Below are 19,909 nucleotides of genomic sequence, written 5' to 3' on the forward strand. Positions count from 1 at the left end.
TTGTTTTCTTTACTTCCAATTTGTTTTCTCTTCCACCAATTTCACTGCTAACCTTTCCAATTATCCATCCAAGAAGAAACCCCTTGTCATGTCTCCCCAAGTTCATCCCTCCATTACCAGTAAAAATAGGTTAATTAATAGTTCACAAATAAATATATAAATATTTTTTTATTTTATTTTTCAGCAAACACTTGTAAACACTATATCTGGCATAATATCATTAAATAATAAATACGGCCTTAACATCCTTTGTGCCAATTTTGACAGCAAGAGCTCACATTCAGCTGCAGAACTACAAATTTTGGATATATTTAAAGCATTGCAATATTGGAACTGAACGGAAAGCTAAAATTCTACAGAAACTGTATAAAGATCTAAACACTCATGAAAGAATTGTTTCTGTATTTTCTGTCTGTAATCTTTAGGCTAAGCAGAGTAGTTTGATAAAACAGTTTACAATTGGATTTAAAGAGGTTGAACACTCACTCTTGGGTCCTTGGACATGATTAAAGATACAATGCTTTCAATTTTGTTCCCATTTCCCTCTAGTCATGTTTTTCACAAAGTTGTATACTGTGAAAGAAAAGTTTCCTTTCACCTAAAAGCTACTAGGTACAGCATAAATAATGTTCCTTGATGGACATAGCACTGCAGCTTTGTTTTGCCATCAAAACATTTTCCAGCTGCATTTTTAAGATGTTAAAATAATTAAACACACATTTAATGGTTTGTGCTAAACAATTAGACTAACTAGGCTGGCTGGCTTACACCTAGCTAAGAGCAAAAACCACCAGCAGAGCTTTAAAATTACTGGGAATTAATAAAAGCCTTTTAATCCATGAACAATAAAGCAAAGAAATGATAAAAAATAGGTGTGTTTAGTAGCAATTTTAATTGTACCCACAACAACACACCTAAGTACCTTTAATAAGAGACATATTTTCAAATCTTAAATCCATATTCTTTTCAATTTAAACCATAAAGTCTGCTAGCAAGCATAATATAAGCATGAGTAAAGTCACTAAAGACTGTGCATTAGAAATATAGCATATTGTTTTGGTTTAGGTATTCTATCCTCCTTACTGCAAGTCATAGTCCAATTGAAAAGCAATGGGGAAAATGACCTCTGAGCACAAGGAATTTCCAGTCTTTGGAGCTTGTTAAACTAAAGACACACAAAGGCTTGTCTTTATGCATACTTCAGGGTTACAGCAAGCTTTTTTATGAGCCACATCCTTTGTTTACTGCTATATTGTCACCTTCTCTTAGAAGACATCCCTGGAATCTGCTTCTGCAATACAAAGCCAGTTAAGTATTTGGGATTCTGCTTTATCTCACCTACTCATCTGACTTGTAGACAACAATGCAAACACTACCAAAGCATTTACCCACACGTATTCAGGTGTTTTGCAGTCCTATAGTAGCATGAGGAGAATATGGCTCCAAAAGATATCTATTGGTTCTGTCCTCTCAGTGGAACACATTCATGTGGTCTGTTGGCAACACGCTATTCAAATATCACTGTCTTATAAAGAGTAGACAATTTAGAGGCTTCAATTAAAAGGGAAAGAAAAAAACAAAAATCCAAACAAACTTTGTTATATAAAATAACACTAAGCAAGCATTTAAAACCCTGGTTAAAACATCAATTCTCCAAAGTACCGATTCTTCATAGTTGAAAGACTGATGTATCTTTTCCCCTGTACATGAACCGATTATAATATTACTTTAAAAAAAACATATAATGAAAGCAGCCATCATTAGTCACCAATGAAATTATCTCTGAAATCATTGGCTGATTTTCAGTTAGTCCTCAGTAAAACTGACATACAATTCCCCTGCTTGCTAAATGCCATTAAGTCTGGATATTACTTTTCTTTATTAGGGATGAAAAAGATTAGGCCATCTAAAGCAAAATGAGAATTACCTGTTTCAAGATGCCTGCTGCCATTTCATGGCTGCAGTCAAAAATTACATGGAATTCTTTGCCTCTTTTCATCTCCTTTAGTAATGGCTTTGCATCTTTTGTGTCAGCTGGTAATTGACGGATTTTTAGTCTCAGGTTGTATCGTGATGGAGCCTTGATGAGCTCTTGTAATCGAATAAGGCCTTAAAGAAAACAGAGGAGTCAAAAGAAAATAAAATTATCAAAACAAAAACCTGAACTGCTAGCAGGTTAACTTAGTATAAACATTGAAAGTTTCTTGAATTTTTCTACCTTCTCAGTATGTTGCAACTGATACACAAAAGTGTTATTAAAAAGAAAAAATAAGAAAGTATCTGCACTCCCAATACTTTCTTATCACGTCTTTCTTCTTCCTTAATAGTAACAGACAGCAAGCAGCCTCAGTTAGGATTACCTTAAGACAGACAAATCTTTCTTTAGTACTATCATGCAACTATGACATTGCTCTTCAAAGAATATATATAATTATTCTAATTCAATTAAAGTAATATCCCAGACTAACAGTTTGTAATCAGACTAGCCAGTCTCCTAACTAATCTGTCTAGTTTACATACAATGTTGTGAATCATTTCAGCATTGTAAAACACTCTTACATAATTCACATAAGAGTATTATTGGTATTTTTCTTTATTATATAGGTAACAAAACACATACATGCAGCAAGAAAGAGGCTGAATAAATGCCTCATGCCATTGCATTCATTTTCAGTACTCTAGAATTCCATTTTGAATTACTTTACTTTTACTATGGAATTAGATGCAGTAACATTTTTCAAAAATCTTATTGCTCACATCAGCATAACAGTGTGGTGTGGTTTACAGATCACTGATTGGTCTGTGACCAACATTAAATATTAGGTTAACTGTATTAAAATGACAAGGTAAAAACAGGTCTCCTATAAACCAGTAGTTTATTTGTTAGGGAAAAAAAAAAAAAAAAAGATATAATCTTCTGTGCTAACTTCCTTCCTGCATTGGAGCATGCTCTACTTAGTGGCAGTAACAAGGGTTACTGTTATTATGTTTGCAGTGCACCTATATAATACGCCCAACCATCAAAAAATGGAAGCTTTCTCCTTAAGATTTCAGTTACAGTAGGATCCAGGCATAAATGAAGTGCTTCTAAAATTTGAAATAGCTCACTTCACTACCTCAAAAATATTAATGGAGATGACTAATTACTATTTAGTTATCATGAGAGGCAGTACTGTCTACTATTAAAAAACACTGGCATTTTATCTCTAAATATTCTTCCTGGCTACAACTGGATATCAATGCTGTCTTGATTTCAGGAAATGATGTTGTCGCAATGTAACATGGAACCACACTGCAGCATCATTAAATTGTGATAACCTCTGACAGGATTTAACACAGCCTTTTTCTCATATATATTATTCTTTTACTAATATAATGCTGAGAGATTTTACTAACATAGCGCTGCTATGATTTTTTGCTATGAAGCTTTTAGATAGTAAAAAACTTAGCTCTAGTCATTTCCAGCAGAACCAGTACAGAACAGTACAGAGTATCCCTGAAAGATAAATTCAGTCTTTTGTTTCATCATTCCCCTTTGACCTTGCAAAGGACCCACATTATTTTCTCAACAGTTTCTGCTGAAATTAGCTGGAACAGGAATTATATCTTACTATATAAGACCTTCTTAAATTAAGACTGCAGGTGTGGAGATCTGGAAGAGGATCCCAGTAGACCTCTTGGGCCCAAAAGCAGAGTGGGGAAGGAAAAACCTTGCTATTTATCACTTTAGGAATTTTTTCTTCACTAACAAGTTTATGTCACAGATACTGTATCTCATATTTCATCACAAGTTCTCGGTAATACCTCCATCACATACAAACATCCTCAGCAATGTGTGTACTGCTCAAACTGACACAATAGTTACCTATAGCTAAATAATCTCTCAAATTTACATCTTCTAAAAACATTTCTGTAGGTTCTTCATTAACAGCTAAGGTACTGTGAACATCTAAATCCAGTATTTCAGCATGGGCTGACATTTTCCATACAGAATTATAATGTGAAAAATGTTAACAGTCTTTTGTACATAATGTAACAACACACCAAAATTTAAGGTCAGAGCAAAATGTTTTAACTCAAGGTGGGATAAAAAATAATTCCCCAAGTTCCAGATTATTTGTCATTGTATGCTAAAAGAAGACAATTGGAAAATTTTGTCCAGCACAAACTTTTAATTTTGACTCCTATTACACTATATTTAGCAAGCCTAATTTTAGGTGTGTCCTGCTTTCTTTGCTTCATTTTGTTTTGCTTGTCCTGCTTTGAAAAGGAGATAAAAGTCACCATTAAAGAATCACAGAAACATCACTAAATTTACTGGCAATCTGTAGTAGAGATTTCAAGGACAGAACAGATATGGAAACTGAAGTGCTTTCACATGACTAGACCTGGTCCCTGCTTGCTAAAACAAAGTAAGGTATACATGACTTCTGAGTAAATGGTTGTAAAAATAGTACTTTTAGAAACTAATAAAAAAAATTGCCATATTTACGTCAAATGCTATAATGATATTTATATAACATGAATTAATGTATTTAATGGAAGCTTAAATGGATTTAATACTTGATTTCTAAATAATCTTGAATAAATATACCTAAAAGCCATAGAGAAGAGAGGTCTTTTATAACTTAAAAGCTTATACATCTACTGCATATTAGTACCATTTTCAGATGTTCTGGGACAATTACATGAAAGTAAGCTTTGGAATGAACAACGTAACATACCCCATAGCCATTACCCACCTTATCAAAAATAACTGACAATAACACATCATCAAAAATACTTAGGATTGTCTCCAAGCCTTTCTCATTTCCTTAATGCTAAGAAAAATAAAGCAAATAGAATCTATGCCAGGGGTCCTCAAACTATGGCCTGTGGGCCAGATACGGCCCCCCAGGGTCCTCAGTCCGGCTCCTGGTATTTACAGACACACACACACACACCCGCCAGGGGTTGGGGGGGGGGGAACCAAGCAGCCACAGATGGCTGCCTGCCACTTCATCCGCGCACCGGCCCCCTGTTTAAAAAGTTTGAGGACCCCTGATCTATGCCCTTGTGGTCCAAAAATTTGATGATTTCATATTGTAGAAGAAATTGAGTGTGATTGAATTCAGATTGAGGGAAGAGCCACATTTCAAAGCAGAGTCTTTCTCAAAAGTAAAGTCTTGCCAGTTGCTCACTTGATGTGATATCCATGCACTTCCACTTAAGAACTACAAATCACAAGAATGGCAATACAGGACAGGTAGTATGCCACAGTCTGCCAGAAAAAGAGAAATCCTGGCTTTTGGTGCTTGCTAGTCAAATATGACTGAGAAGACAGACAGAAAGAGTCTCTCTAAATAGCCACTTCTCAGTTTGAATAGGATAGTACTGCAAAATGTGTTGCCATGTAACAGACAACAGTATCCAAAGCTGAGTATGCAAACTACAGACATACATCTATCTGAAGTACTTACATCACACTTATGAGCAAGAAGATGGGGAAAAAAGGCAGATTTGGGGCGGGGGGCAAGAATTTGAACATACAGATATTTTCAGGACCTTGTACCCTTGAAATATTCAGATATTTATGGGAACTTCTGGGATAAGCTGTATTTTAACCTCCAAGTTACATTTAGTGGAAGAAGTTCAATGTCGCACTGAGCATTTGCCATGAACCTTCTTCAATCATTCCTTGCAGTAGAACAACACAACTGGAAATCACTGTAAGCACAGGAGATTAAGACAACACAAAATTCTTAAACACAGTTCTGTGTCACAGATATGTGGTAGGAAAGAGATTATAATCAGTTTCACAAAACAAGTATTGAACTCCCAATGGGAAAGCATTAAGTAAACTGCCAAAGATGAGAAGTACACAATTTGCTCAAAAATCATATCCATGTGATGCACAGAAAAATGAAAAGCTATTTAAAAAATAAACATTACCTGTGAAAATATGCTAAAAGATATTGAAGATTAGGAGATTCAAAACTGCACTGCTGTTTGACTCTCAAATGGAAGCAATGATTACAAAATATGCATCTACTCAAAATGAGGAAAATCAGAACTGTGTCTCACCCACACAGTTGTTTTTGGGTAATAGCAAGATGATTTTTCCCTCATGATTTTTTGTAAACTCAAATATATTTAGCCTTTTTGTTTTTCCAGCAGAATCAGATTTTATTTTATTTGGGAGGCGAGGAATGAATAAAGTATTATTATTGACTATACGTAAGTGCCCTGTTATCCAAATCTGCAGCTGGAGTTGCTCAGTAGGAAACAAATAGACACTTGTTAGTATGATGGTTATGACAGTCATCTGAGAGAGGAAACACCTGGGCTTTAGTCCCTGTTCTCATATTTCTATACTGAACCCCTTTTCAAGAACAGCAAGAGATAAAAGCAGCTTTATTCTACTGTGCAAGTTTTGGAATCAGAACCACTCCCCAACAAAACTTACTATGTTTGGGGAAGCAACTGCAAAATTCATTTGATTCTATAAGATGTTAAAGTGATTCATAAAGTTAAAGTTTTCTGTACAAGTACCATATTGAGTATTTTTAATATATCAAGGGTTAAAAGAAAATCTGATTGTTCTTTCTTGACTGCAAACATTTTTCAAAGCGTTGTTTACTTAGAAGGGCAAAGTGCCTAATTTGTATGTTTTACTCATATTGTCAGGTAGTACACCAATCACCTTTGTTACACCTTTGGAGACAGAATGGACAGTTAAGATGGTCACGGAAAGTTAACGTGGGATTGAAGGAAGGGAAAAAGGGAGGCTGCTTTTCTCTGTAGCATGTCCATAACTTCCAATGTGTTGGTAAACAAACATAGGGCATGGCAAAGAGATGAGTCCCTTCATCTACCCCATTTCTTGCACCAATGCAATAGTTTTGGTCTTTTACTTTACCAGCATTTATTAATGATGAATTATGCAGGGCACAAAACATATTTCAGTGTACTAAATTACAAACCTCAGTAGTTCACCAGGCCACCCGCTACAAGGAATATCTGTTCATCCTCATCCACACTTCAAAAATAAAACCTCCCTGGCACAAGTTTCCAGCTTGCTAGCCTCTCACAGGAATGATTTTGGAAAACAAAACCTCCTCACTCTCAAGGGCTGCCACGACCTGCATGGAGGCCCCTGGACATGCTGCTGCGCAGAGAGTGCGTGGTGTGGGGAGCCACCATGAAGCTGTGTCACAGGTAGCAAGTACCACTGCCACAGTCACTCTACAGCTCCTCACTGCAGAGAAACACCTTGAAGAACAGAAAAAAAATCAGATAGTGCTGAGCATACCTCTCTCTGGTACTTTTTATTTCTATGTCATAGCACTGGCAGGTAAAAGTGCTGAGAAGCAGCCTTTCCTCATTCAGGCATTAGTGGGAACTAAGACTGAACAAAGGCTTTCCAGGCCAGGATCACACTTCAAAAGCAGGCTCTTTCAAATATAAATCAAAGCCTGAAAGTATCCTTCCACACTGTACCTGGCATTTGTGATGCAGTATTTCTGTTTATATATAAAGTGTCTGAAAAGCAGTCTAGTTTTCCTAGAAAATAAAAAGTACCAAATTCCTTTCCTGAGCAAAAATGGCATAATTAAGCTGGGAAAAACAAAACACAAGAAAACCCCAAACCCAAACAAACAAAAAAAGTACAGAGGAAAAAAAAAAACCACACCCAAAAAAACTGCAATCCGTACCTTTTTCCTTTCCTTTTATGTCTGGACAAAGCCACTGGAGTTGAAACCTGTTGGCGATTATTGCCTGTACCTGCGGCACCAGGTACAAGGGTGTGTGTCACCACCTTCCCACCGCTGGTCACTGCTGGTTCCAGCCGGCACTGAGCCAACCTAATCAGCAGCGGAAAAAAAAACCCGAAGGATGCCAAAGGGAGGCAAGCCCTGCTCAAAAGTATTGAAGAAAGACGCTGGGCGCCACTCAGGGCCGGAGACACCCTCTTGGAGGCGAAGAGCTCCTTGCCACAGCACAGGCTGGCTAAGGGGCGCAGGCCCCAGGACGCCCTGAGCGCCCGCGCCCGGGACAGCGGCAGCAGCCACCGCCCAGGGCAAGCGTGGGTGAGCTGCGTGTAACCTGCAGCGGAGATACAGTGTTTCCTTTCTTCCGAAGGAGGAAAAAGGTATGTAGTTACGTAACGGTGTCCTTTTTTCCTCACTAACAAAATGAGAGATTGGAAGCTTGTGTTTAAAGGTAATTAAGACAAAAAAAAAAAAAAACCTGACTCTGGATTGGGTTTGCCTGCAGTGTTTTCCAACTATTTTGAGCAGTTGGATTCCTCCGTGTCCATCCGTCGTCATCGTCCCCGTCCCCGTCCCTGTCCCCCCCTTTTTGTAGATTATTGGACAGTGGCTCATTATTTATAACCAAAGGAAAAATTAAACACTGAGAAAATATAACCCCAAGGAACAAGCTCCTGCATGTAAATTGCAGCTCCTGGGTCCAGCTGCAGACAGTAACCCCTCCTCAGCTCTTGCTGCCACCGACGTTCGCTTCCCCCCTCAGGCCCTAACGTCCTGGTGTGCAATGGCCACAAAAAGGTCCAGGGGATCAAAACATCACACAGTTGAGAAGTAACCAGACAATCCACCTAAGACATGAATAAATTCTGCCACTATCCTTATATCCTTATCCTTACGTGGTTGGAGTTCAAGTTTTCACAGCTATAAGATATCATACGTTTAAGGCTTTTTACAGTAAAACTAGTGCCTTACAGTAACAAAAGATGAGCTGTACTTTAGTTAGTGTTTTAGACATACAGTCCTGACTACATCAGGTAAAGTCAGACAAGTTCATTGTTTGCTTTCACTTTTAGATGTTGGCAAAATTTGTTTGGTCAGTTTCCACTTTTTCTTAATACTGTTATGTCCCATTTGGTTGAATGAGATTCCCAAGACTCAAGGAAGACTGCTTCTTCCTATTGTGTCCAGTTTGTCTGTGGGACTCCATTTCTACCCTCTGTGCAGATGGCTAATGGCTAAGGGCCAAGGTAGTTTTAGATCAAACAAGCATGGAATAGTTATATGTTAATACTAAGTTTCTGAGCTACTGTTAATCCCAAAGCAACTTTTGTTGCTGTTGTCTGATATTAAAGGAAATGGACAAGCTCCAAACAAGAAATGTTTCAGGATCAGAGAGCTGTCACACACTAAGAAACTGGATCAGCAAGGCAGTTTTAAAAAGGCACGTATGTAGTTCGTGTGTAGCTAATCAGAAAAAGAGGTACCAGAGCCTCCAACGAATGGGGGGAACATAATATGAGAACTACAAGAACAATGAAGCTAAGGACAAAACAAGTCCTTTCTTCACCATATTCTTGAAGAGAGATTTGCCAACACAAAAGCACAGCTTTCAGCCTAGAATATTTTAAAAACAACTGATTTACAATATAAAATTAAGTACAGCCCTCATGAAATGCTGACCTCTTATTTTACTAGCATTACAGGATCCAAGTGTAAGGAAAAAATAAAAATTAAAAAAAACCCTAATCATTTATGTGGACAAGCTTCTAAAAAAAATATCTATTTTGCAACAGTACAGAAATAATAGCTGCATTTTGGGAATGTACTTCCTGCAGTTTCTTTCACCAGGGACACCTTTTTCCTGTCCCTTTAAACTCTCAATTCCTTCTCTTAGCAGCCACTGTGATAGAGTCTTACCTCTGAATGGCTGGGAAGAATGCGGTGTGAGTAACTCTTTTCAGAAGCTGCCATCAATTCATCTTTAAGGAGAATCCTGAAGGAGCAGTTTGTGAGCTCTCCAGCTGGCATCTTCCTCCAAAGAGATCAATCACATTACCTCCTCGACATGTTCAACTTCAACCAGTCCAGGAAGCAAGAGCCCCAAGTTTGTTTTAAAACCTGTGTCTCCAGCTCAGCAGTCTTGCAAGCCATTGCTATGCCACCTGGCCTGCTCATCAAACTATTTATCATTTCCATTAATGCTGCCTTTGTGCTGCACAGGAAGAATGCAAGCAAATGCACTTTGCAATAGGCTGAACACATGAACCTTTTTCTGTACAAAAGAACACTAATGCTCTTTTAAATGCTACTCCTATCTTCAGAATCTCAAAAACTTCAATAATAATAATATATTGCTTTGTAAAGCTACCAGAATAGTTTCTCTATTTTCAACAAGTTGTTTCCTCTCACACCTCTCTGTAGTCTTCTCCTTCCCTGATAGCCCCCTGCACAGTTTTTCTAGTTAAGCCTCAGAAAAATACCATTGTGTATTGGGCTTTGAAAGGGGTTTGGGTAGAAGGGAGGAGGATGCTAGTTTACTGAGCATTGATAGCATGCTTCACATCAACTGGAACAGTTCATTGCTATAAAATTATTCACAGATATTGACCATCTTGAGCAGATTACCCATGAACTCTCTAATTTTATCATCCTTGTTGTCTACTCAAATGAAAGGATTAAAAAAAATAATAAAATAAACAAATCAAATGCATTTCCTAGCAGGGCTGCTTAAACAGTGGGCTGTTCCATGTTGTTTGGATGTAACAGCATAATACAGAAACACCATTATGAAAAATACAGAGAAAATAGAGACGAAGGGAAAAGACAGCTTGAGGGACCTTTCTCATTTATTCATAATTAGATTTTTTACTACATTAAGATAATTTCACCTAATTCCAGCAGCATAAAGCATCTTTAAAATTGTCACTAGTTACATATGAACGCATTTAAATACAGTACCAATGGTATGAAGTGTCTTTAATGGAGGAAAAGACTTAAAATACATAATCCAGAAAAATTTATCTCCTTACTGTAAATATAATTAATCCACCTTCTTATCAAAAGCTTTAGAGTCCAATATTTTAGCAGGATTTTTCAGTCTTGTAGTCGAAGCATTGGAGTGTAATCAGAATACTATGTGTGTATGCATGTGTATATATATATATCTTAAAGATGTTACTGCGTTAGAGATTTATGCCATTTGTAATCTGCAATATTAAAAATGCATGAAATAAATAAATAAATAAAAATTAAAAGTGGTGGTGAAGTGACAAAGAGTTCAAAGATACCTAATATTATGTTGACTTAAATTATTTTTCTATTGTTAATCTTGATTACTACCAGGAAAATAATAGCACTGTATCAGTAAAAAGAAGGAAAAGTATCTGATAACTGCATTCAGTAGTAAATTCTATTTAACAAGCACATTGTCAAGAAATATAGCTGCTCTGTTTAGAATAACTTCACCTGAAAATTCAAAGATTAAATTCATTAGAGCAAGCCAGGATACACTAGTCACATTATAATAATACTATCTGCCAAATGAACTCTGGAGGTCTATTTGGATGACAAAAATTCCTTCCAGGGGAAGAAGTGCAGATGTATAGAGGCTCTGTAATGTCAGGCTACCTGTAACTATGTACTTATCTCTATATCAAAGCATACAGTAATGACCTATTGTCCCCAGCTCTTCTTCAGAGATACAGAACTGTTTATAAATCAGAACTCCGTTAGATTGTGTTGACATGTTCTACCACACCTTGATGAATTCATTCCAAGTTTCACTTTCCCCACATGTAGCCTTTCAGCTATACAAACATACTTAAAGAAGGTATAGTGCTTCAAAACCAGTTGATCATCAAGTTGAGGATTTTTTGGGGGGAGGGGGAAGAGATGTTTTGAGGAAATACATTTTTTTTCAGCATATTGCTAATAAAATGTTTTAGACACACTGAAATGCTAGTTCTGGGTCACGTATGAGAAGGCAAATAAAAGTTACATTAGCTTCAACTGAAAATATTTTTCAAAAACTATCTCTTGGACGGTAGCCATGCCAGTAATCAGAGAAAACTTTTCAGTTTAGGTAGCTCATTCTCTCTTGGAATTTCTTTTCCCAAATCAGCATGTTCTTGTAGCGCTTATGGTCTGGACTAGACTGCAACTAAATCTTCTGCTCCAGATGCAAAACTTCAACATAAAATAATGCTACTTATGCCAGAAATCCATTTACTGTCTTAACTGTCTTCTGAAACAAGATTTCTAGGGCTAAGTACTAATGCCTCTCTCTAAACTATGCCAGAAATCCATTTACTGTCTTAACTGTCTTCTGAAACAAGATTTCTAGGGCTAAGTACTAATGCCTCTCTCTAAACCTCTTCATAATTGTGGCTATGATGCAGTCTCCAAACATTAATATTGCCCTCATGCTGACATGCTACGGTGTGTGCTATTCTGTGTCATACACAGCTGAATATTTGTCAAGACAAACAGTTTTGCATGAGTTGCAAGTCTTGGTATTTAGAAGCACACAACAGAAATATTTTCTATGTTTATTTTCAATTTAAAGGCTTTACAGTTTCCTTTATAAAAAATAAACTAATTCAAAGATGAAGTGTAATATGAAGGAGGGACATACTTGAATGTCTTTGGTTCCAAAATTTGACCTGAGCTTCAAAGGCTCAGTGTTATAGAGCTGATACCTGATTTGCCTTCACATCCACACTTTTGAATTCAACTGCATGCTGAGGCATAGTAACCAGTGCCCTCCGGAGAGAACATTAGGAGAGAACAGTCCAGTCCCCAAACTTCAAGTGATCCTTACTTTGTATGTGGAAGGATGGATCTGACTCAAGACCTTTAAGCTTTATCTCCAGCAGTCTTACCCATTTTTGGTCAATTTGGTCATCAGCTCAACAGACAGGCTACTTTGTTAGAGAACCTAGGATCAACAGTGATCAACAAAAGATATGTGTATGTGTCACCAGACTGAGGGGACTTTTCTTTCACTCCTTGGACAGCCCTTCCATGAAAAGATGCCAATATAAACAATGGTGTACTTCAAGAGAACTTAAAGCACAGTAATACTAATATCTGAGGAAAATCCTCATTTCTAAAACAAACAAAAAAACCCAGAACTATGTTTTTAACTAGATATGTATGTCATTTATATATGTTATTTGAAATACAAACCTCATTATTATGAAAGCTCTAAAAGTGTCTAGACTAAAGGCAGAAAAAAAATTAGACTAAAATAAAATCTATTTTGAAACATTTACTTAGTACAGGAAAGCAGAGTGTTTAAAATTGTATTCATAATTAATATTGAAGTTGAGATTACTAAAATGTCATATATAGGAAAGACTAGCCTTAGAGTTAAAAATCACTGACCAAAAAAACCAGGGGTCCAGGTTTAAACCCACAGACAGTCAGATTTCTATTCTGATACTCTGCGTATCATTTAATTTTTTCTGTGTCTTGGGTCTTAGCATATCTAAATGTTAAATCCATTTTACTGCTGTTTCAGCATAACCAGCTGTAATTGAAGTGCAAGGCAACAATCAGCTTTATTGTTTTCCTTAAATATGCTAAGTGAGCACATCAGAGCACGGGTGTGAACATCTTTTATACTTAGTTTCAAACAGCCAATCCCAATTTAGCCTATTTCCAGTAACAATTCTTTTCTAATAATGGCTTTTCATCACTGCAGTGAAAAAAAAAAAACCTCCACCCCATCCTACACAGTTTCACAAGAGGAAATCAATGTGCTGTTGAAGTTCAGAGAAGGCCTTCAGTTCATGGAAAGGTTTTGATCTTGAAGATCACCATAATAAGAGGAAGAAACATTTTTTCATACCACCTGAGTACTTATCAGCTGCTGCATACAGCAGCTAGAAAATAAGAAAAATAGAACTGTCCATTCCTTCCCTTACATCTGCACATAGTGCATGAAAATATAAGAAAAAAAAATATTCAATATAAGTAAAGAAATGTTGAAAATCAAGAAAACATTAAGCCTTTTCTATTAGTTTGCCATATTTTTCTAGTCTCCAGCAACATGTGACATTCTTTTACACATGTGGCTCTATTATGATATGCCTTATTTAAAATACTTTTATTATTCATTTTTCTGAACATGTTTTTTGAGTATTTTCAGGAAGTTTTATCTAATTCAGTGTGATGGTGGTGACAGCAATGACAATTAACAGTCCTGGGCATTTCAACAGAATTCTTGTAATAATATGAAGTATCATCTCTCAAGTAGCTGACATCTATGAGCAGTTCAGTTTAATGAGGGTGAAGTGGGAAAAAAGAGATCTACTACAGTCAAAGGACAAAGCAGCTTTTGTCAAAACTGTCAGAATCAATGACAAGAGAAGCAGTAGAATAAGTTAGCAGTTTCTAGCCATACCATAGAAGTATCACTACTGTATCCAACTATATAAAACTAAATAAAAAATAATATCTACTAGAAATGGAAATGGACTTGGTTGGAAAAGAAACATAAATGAACATTCTAAATTGGAATTTACACTAGGTAAGCACAACAAAAAAAAGTTAGAGTTTTGCTAAAGAATTTGGTAAGAGTGCAAGAGAGAAGAAAAATCTAGAATTGGGGCTAAAATGTCTAAGATGGGAATATTTGAGCTGAGACTAATGCAGAGAAATTCACAAAGATGTTGCCATTTCATGTGCATTTCACAATGCTCCTCCAATCAGAGGACAAAATACGTAATACTGAAGTAAGAGTTTTAAGTTTGGATAAATCTCATTTTAAATTTATGACACATGCAAGATGCGATACTGATTATGTCTCCATTTTCATGTTTTCATTTTTCAGTTAAACAGTTTTCCTTCACATTTTTTTGTATTTGAAAATAGTGAATACATTTTTTCAGTCTTTATGAAAGAAATAATTACTTTGGTTATAAGTTCCCCAGCCAATTTTCTGTAGAATTAAAATTCTTAAGGTTAATCAAACCCACAAAAGCAAAACAATTTAAAGTACCATTTCGAATATGTTTATTGTTAATGCAATAATTTCTGGCAATATTACTTGTACTTCCATTCCTTAGGCTCACAGAAAAATACTATAAAATACCTTATGGATTTATTTTATTTTTATTTTAAATTTATAGTTAAATACTGTGTCTTGTTGCAGTAAATCAAAATTCAATTCTTGGCCAAAACAGGGTGGGACCTGTGGTACGTTTTCCTGAAAGGTGGCCTAGACTCATTCATTCTTTTTACCTTGATGACATTTACTTTTCTTCAAAAAAAAAAAATTTCTCCATAGAATTAGTCTCAAAGAGCTATAGGTCCTTTTACCAAAAAGAATAACAGAATTTAAATTCTTTTCCTTCAGACAGCTAGCTAGGGTAATTCTTAGCTCCCAAATTGCAAAAAGATTGAAAAAGTTTAAAAGTGAAATTTTAACTTCACAACATCCTGCTTACAGCGGTATTTTCATGTAGCACTGAAAAAATATTTCCGAACTTTACTGAACAAAAGGTACAATAACTTTTTTAAAAAAGGAATGCACCAAACTATCTAACCAGCTATATCAAATACCACAATTAGGTTTAGCACATAACTACTAATTGTGTTTTCACTTGGAATTACTGTGCACAACACTTGAAACACTTTATACTTAAAAGATGTTACGCAACATGTAATCTGTCTGGAAAATATTTCTTCATTCTCTAAAAACAGAACAAAATTATTAGTGAAATTAATTATTTCAATTCTACCAAATCTGAATTTATTAAGGAAGGCTTAAAAATCTATTGTCCTTAATTAGAAGATTCTGTAAAAGTGCACATGTTTTTAAAAATGCTCTACAACCTCTGACTCAGTGACTGAACAGACGTGGAACAGAACTGCATGCAATTCTTGTTAATATGCATGGAAAGCCTCAAGTCTGCTTTGTTCCCCTTGGCAAATACAGCTCTCCTTTAGGTATTCATTCCATTCATTCCATTAAATAACACAGAATAACTGATTATTAATTGATAATGCAGACATTTGAAATGCACAAAAATATTTTTATTTAACATTCTGTGCTAAGCTATCCCATCCCACTTAGTATCTTTGATAAGATTTATATAAAAGTCCATATATTTGCAGAGGTGATACCCACCTAGCCCTTCAAGAACAACCAGTACTGTGAATTCCACATCCGCTTCATAAAACCAGAATAAATGCTACTAAAAATTGCACTAGTCAAAACAGTATAAATATACAAAAATACACACAGGTATAGTTTTCATTTAACTGTCATCTAATATAAATCTAATTTGAGGAATTGCTATCAATGAAGCAACATAATAGTAGTTTAGTATTTCTGCACATTCGATAGAGACATTAGTCTGCATCAGTAGTAGAGAACAGTCCTGACAGTGACCTTAAAAGGTCACCATCACCTGTCTTTTCTGTTCTGTCTAAGAAAAGAAGTATGAAAACATTGCTATTAAAAACAAACCGAAACCAACCCCACAATCATGAGATGGCATTTCCACAACCTTTCAAGGATACCTGTTATTTTCTTCTAACCTAAATGGTCCCAGCTTAATAATTTCTGCTACAATTTTAAACGTGTCTCCAACTATGCCATTTAACATAGAGAATTGTCTACTTGTTCCTTTTTGCAGGACCTTTTTTTCCACTTTTCCTAGAGAAAACCAACACTCTCTTAATCTCTTCTGCCAGGTCTTAGTCTTCCCAAGCCTCCAGACTGAAGAACCATCATCTCTCTTGAGATCTGCTGCAAAAGGCTATGTAATATGGTGTGACACTTTTCTTCTGCAGATTAAATTGGAATTACCTGGGAAGTCCCTACACATGAAATTCCAGGTCGTACATCTGAGTAAAACGTTATGCTTTCTTTCTTGTAATGCCATTGTTGGCTTACCCACAATGACCATGTCTTAAGTTCAATGGGTAACTACTCAAATACTTTAACACAAATTGTATTTTCTAGAGTATTGTAAGATCTGATCTTATCACCTGCGTATGTAATTTGTATACTCTTCATATACCAGAAAATGAACTTTTTAAGTATATCTTTTCAGTTTTGCAGTAAGCAATAACCAATCTATTTGCACCTTATTGCTCTTTCTTGCATCCATTTGACAACAGTTGCATATGGAACCTATTTCTCTAGTTTGCATATAATAATGTCACCTTGAACAGTATGACTTTCTTAACTCAATATTTATCACATCTACTGCATTTTCCTTACCCACAAGGTACATTGACTTATCAAAGTAGGAAGCTTTACATTGTATGCTCTTGATAAAGCAAACTTGAAAGTTGCTCAACACTTTGAGACCTTTTAAGTGTTTACAAGGAAATTTTTCCAGCACTTTTCCAGAAATAGAAATTCGGCTGACTGGTCTAACAAAAACAAACAAAAAAAAAACCAACCAAACAAACAAAAACCCCCACCCAAAGCTCATACTACAACCTCACTTCATTCTACCCAATTTTAAGCAGGTTTCAAGTTAGGAAAGTAGTTATTAGATATAGGTGGATGATTTAGATGTTGAGTGAACCTAAGAAACCTTGAAAATTTGGAAAAATGTCTACGATGGGATAAATCTGTCTACCTTTACTAGACTTTTAGAACTTCACCTATCAACCATGAGTTCTCAAAAGGTAATTATTAACAGATTTAAGAATACTTCATTTTAAAGTTTTGAAAAAAATCTCTTAAGTGGTTTAAAAACTTAGGTCCCTTGACAATAGTTATTTTGTTTTATACATTTCAGTATTATCTAAGAAAACATCAACTGATCTGAATCTTCTTTTTTTAGACTCCAGTTCTTTTTGCAGAAATTCCAGTTTTAATGACATTCACTTTCTTGAATTCTAGTCAGTATATTTTGCACTTCCCTAATAATAAACCATTATTTTCCATTCCCAAGCATTGATTCAGTCAGAAATAACAAAAGAATAACTCGTACATGGCTATTCAGTATTTTCAGTATTTAAAAAGTCAATATACATTATAACATCTTCTTAAGAATAATCTAAGAACTGTGTCCTCTTATCCTCCTTTTCCCAGTAAACACTTAGTTTGAGATATTTGTTGATATTAAAACTTTGCCTTTGGTTAGTTTTGTTAGATTATTCTAAAAACAGTAGTGAAGTCTTGGTACTTAATTTTCATGTTTTAGGGGTTTGTTTCAGATCTTGATCCACAGCAATGCAAATCACAGTAACAGTATTCCTTCGTTCTTTTAATAATTACACTCTTGCTCCCAGCAGATGTCTCCTACTGTATTGTGGACTGAGCAACCCAGATTATCTTTAAGAAATCTCCCTGCTTCTGCCTGTCACCTATTCTTGAACAAACTTTACCCTTCTATATCAAAATTTCAAACCTGAAATATATTGTATTACATGCCAGCCATGTCAGTTTGTAAGTTTCTATTACAGATCACCAAGATTGAAGTCTTGGCATCTAAACTCAGGTGAAATGTGCTGTTATTGTATCAACTGTCAAATGTTCAAATGCAACATTCTCAGCTCATTTCATTCCTTCTTCCTCATTCTAAGAATAGACCTTAGTTATACAGATGTGTTTAGAAAGAACAGCTTTCCACATAAATTGAGATGTTGCTTAATTCATTTATAAAAAACAGACAAGCAGGCCTTTTCAGACCATCTCCTTTAATATTCTCCTTCTCAGTTGCCTGTCCTCTAAAGTCACTTAAACACCTTTTCTCATCTTTAAAGTGCACTATGTATATTCTCCTTAAATGGAAATTTTCTCCCTAGTTGATTTACTTTGAATCACTTACAAGCTTTTTTCCTTAATCCTTTAGTAATATTGCCCACTTCCAATCACACCACATCTATTTTACCCCCAAGATATTTAATTCCCCTTACTGTAAAGTTATATTAACTGCAAAGGTGAATATTTCTTTATTAGTATTATAAGGGAAAAAAAGAAGAAGAAAAAATAAACCACACGTACAATAAACCACAAGATATAAAATGTCTGGAAATAAGATACGTGAAATATAAAATAGAATAATTCAGTTGGAATGGACCTATAACAGTCATCCAGTCAAACTGCCTGACCCCTTCAAGGCTGACCAAGAGTTAAAGCACCTTCAGGGCATTGTTCAAATGCCTCTTAAACACTGACAGGCCTGGGGCATTGACTACCTCTCTATGAAGCCTGTTCCAGTGTTTGACCACCCTCTCAGTAAAGAAATGCTTCCTGATGTCAAGTCTGAACCTCCCCTGCTGCAGCTTTGAACCATTCCCATGCATGCTATCACTGGATACCAGGGAGAAGAGACCAGCATATCCCTTTCCACATCCCCTCCTCAGGAAGCTTAGAGAGACCTGAGGTCACTCTTCAGCCTCATTTTCTCCAAACTAGACAAACTCAGTGTCTTCAGCTGTCCTCATAAGGCATCAGGCCTTCCAGCCCTTTCACCAGTTTTGTTGCTCTACACTGGACACATTCAAGTACCTTAACATTCTTTTTAAATTGTGAAGACCATAACTGTAAACAATACTCAAAGTGAGCATTAACAGCAATGTTTAAATACAGTGGGAATAAGATAATGTGAATTTTAACAGTGGTCCCAAGAAAAAAATTGTAGCTTTATTTAAAAATCAATGCTACCTGTATAGTACAGTAAAAATATGAGCAAATGGCATCTTTATTTTACCTTCATTTAAATTAAAGCACAGGGTTCAATACTGAAGGCAAACACAAAACATTTTTATTTCTGAAGTTGGTTTTTTCCAGCTTTTACTTTGGCTTCTGTTCATAGATACGACAGATTTTTGGTGTTTATACTCATTCACCCAAGACCAAAACAAATGTTAATTAAGAAAAAAAACTCAGAACCCTGTTTATATCAACTTGATCTGCATAAAGCACTAGTTGGCAATACAAGTGCCACTATAATTTAAAGGCCCTGACATCTAACTGTTCATGTATTCTTTGTTTTCAAATTCTCTGAGACTGAGATTCACAAACTTATTTAGAATTTATCTAGTCTGTTTTCTTTAGCACAGAGATTAGAATACGTACTTGAAATTAAGTTACTGTTTTGAGACCAATTAAAACCATTAGGACATGCAGCTGATGAACATACTGCCATTTTTCCACTTTTCTTTCTTAAAGACAATCGACTGTA

The 19,909-nt window shown here is 35.7% G+C and overlaps 1 protein-coding gene across 1 annotated transcript in view; it reads right to left on the reverse strand.

The window, feature by feature from the left end:
* The window catches only part of GRIK2 (glutamate ionotropic receptor kainate type subunit 2), a 416,307-nt gene that overhangs the window by 252,769 nt on the left and 143,629 nt on the right, over positions 1 to 19,909 (reverse strand). The window contains exon 5 of the mRNA XM_055714896.1: positions 1,928 to 2,109. Within this exon, the coding sequence (XP_055570871.1) occupies positions 1,928 to 2,109 (182 nt within the window). The remainder of the gene's footprint in view (positions 1 to 1,927; positions 2,110 to 19,909) is intronic.

Source organism: Falco cherrug, chromosome 6 (assembly GCF_023634085.1).
Source record: "Falco cherrug isolate bFalChe1 chromosome 6, bFalChe1.pri, whole genome shotgun sequence".
NCBI lineage: Eukaryota > Metazoa > Chordata > Aves > Falconiformes > Falconidae > Falco > Falco cherrug.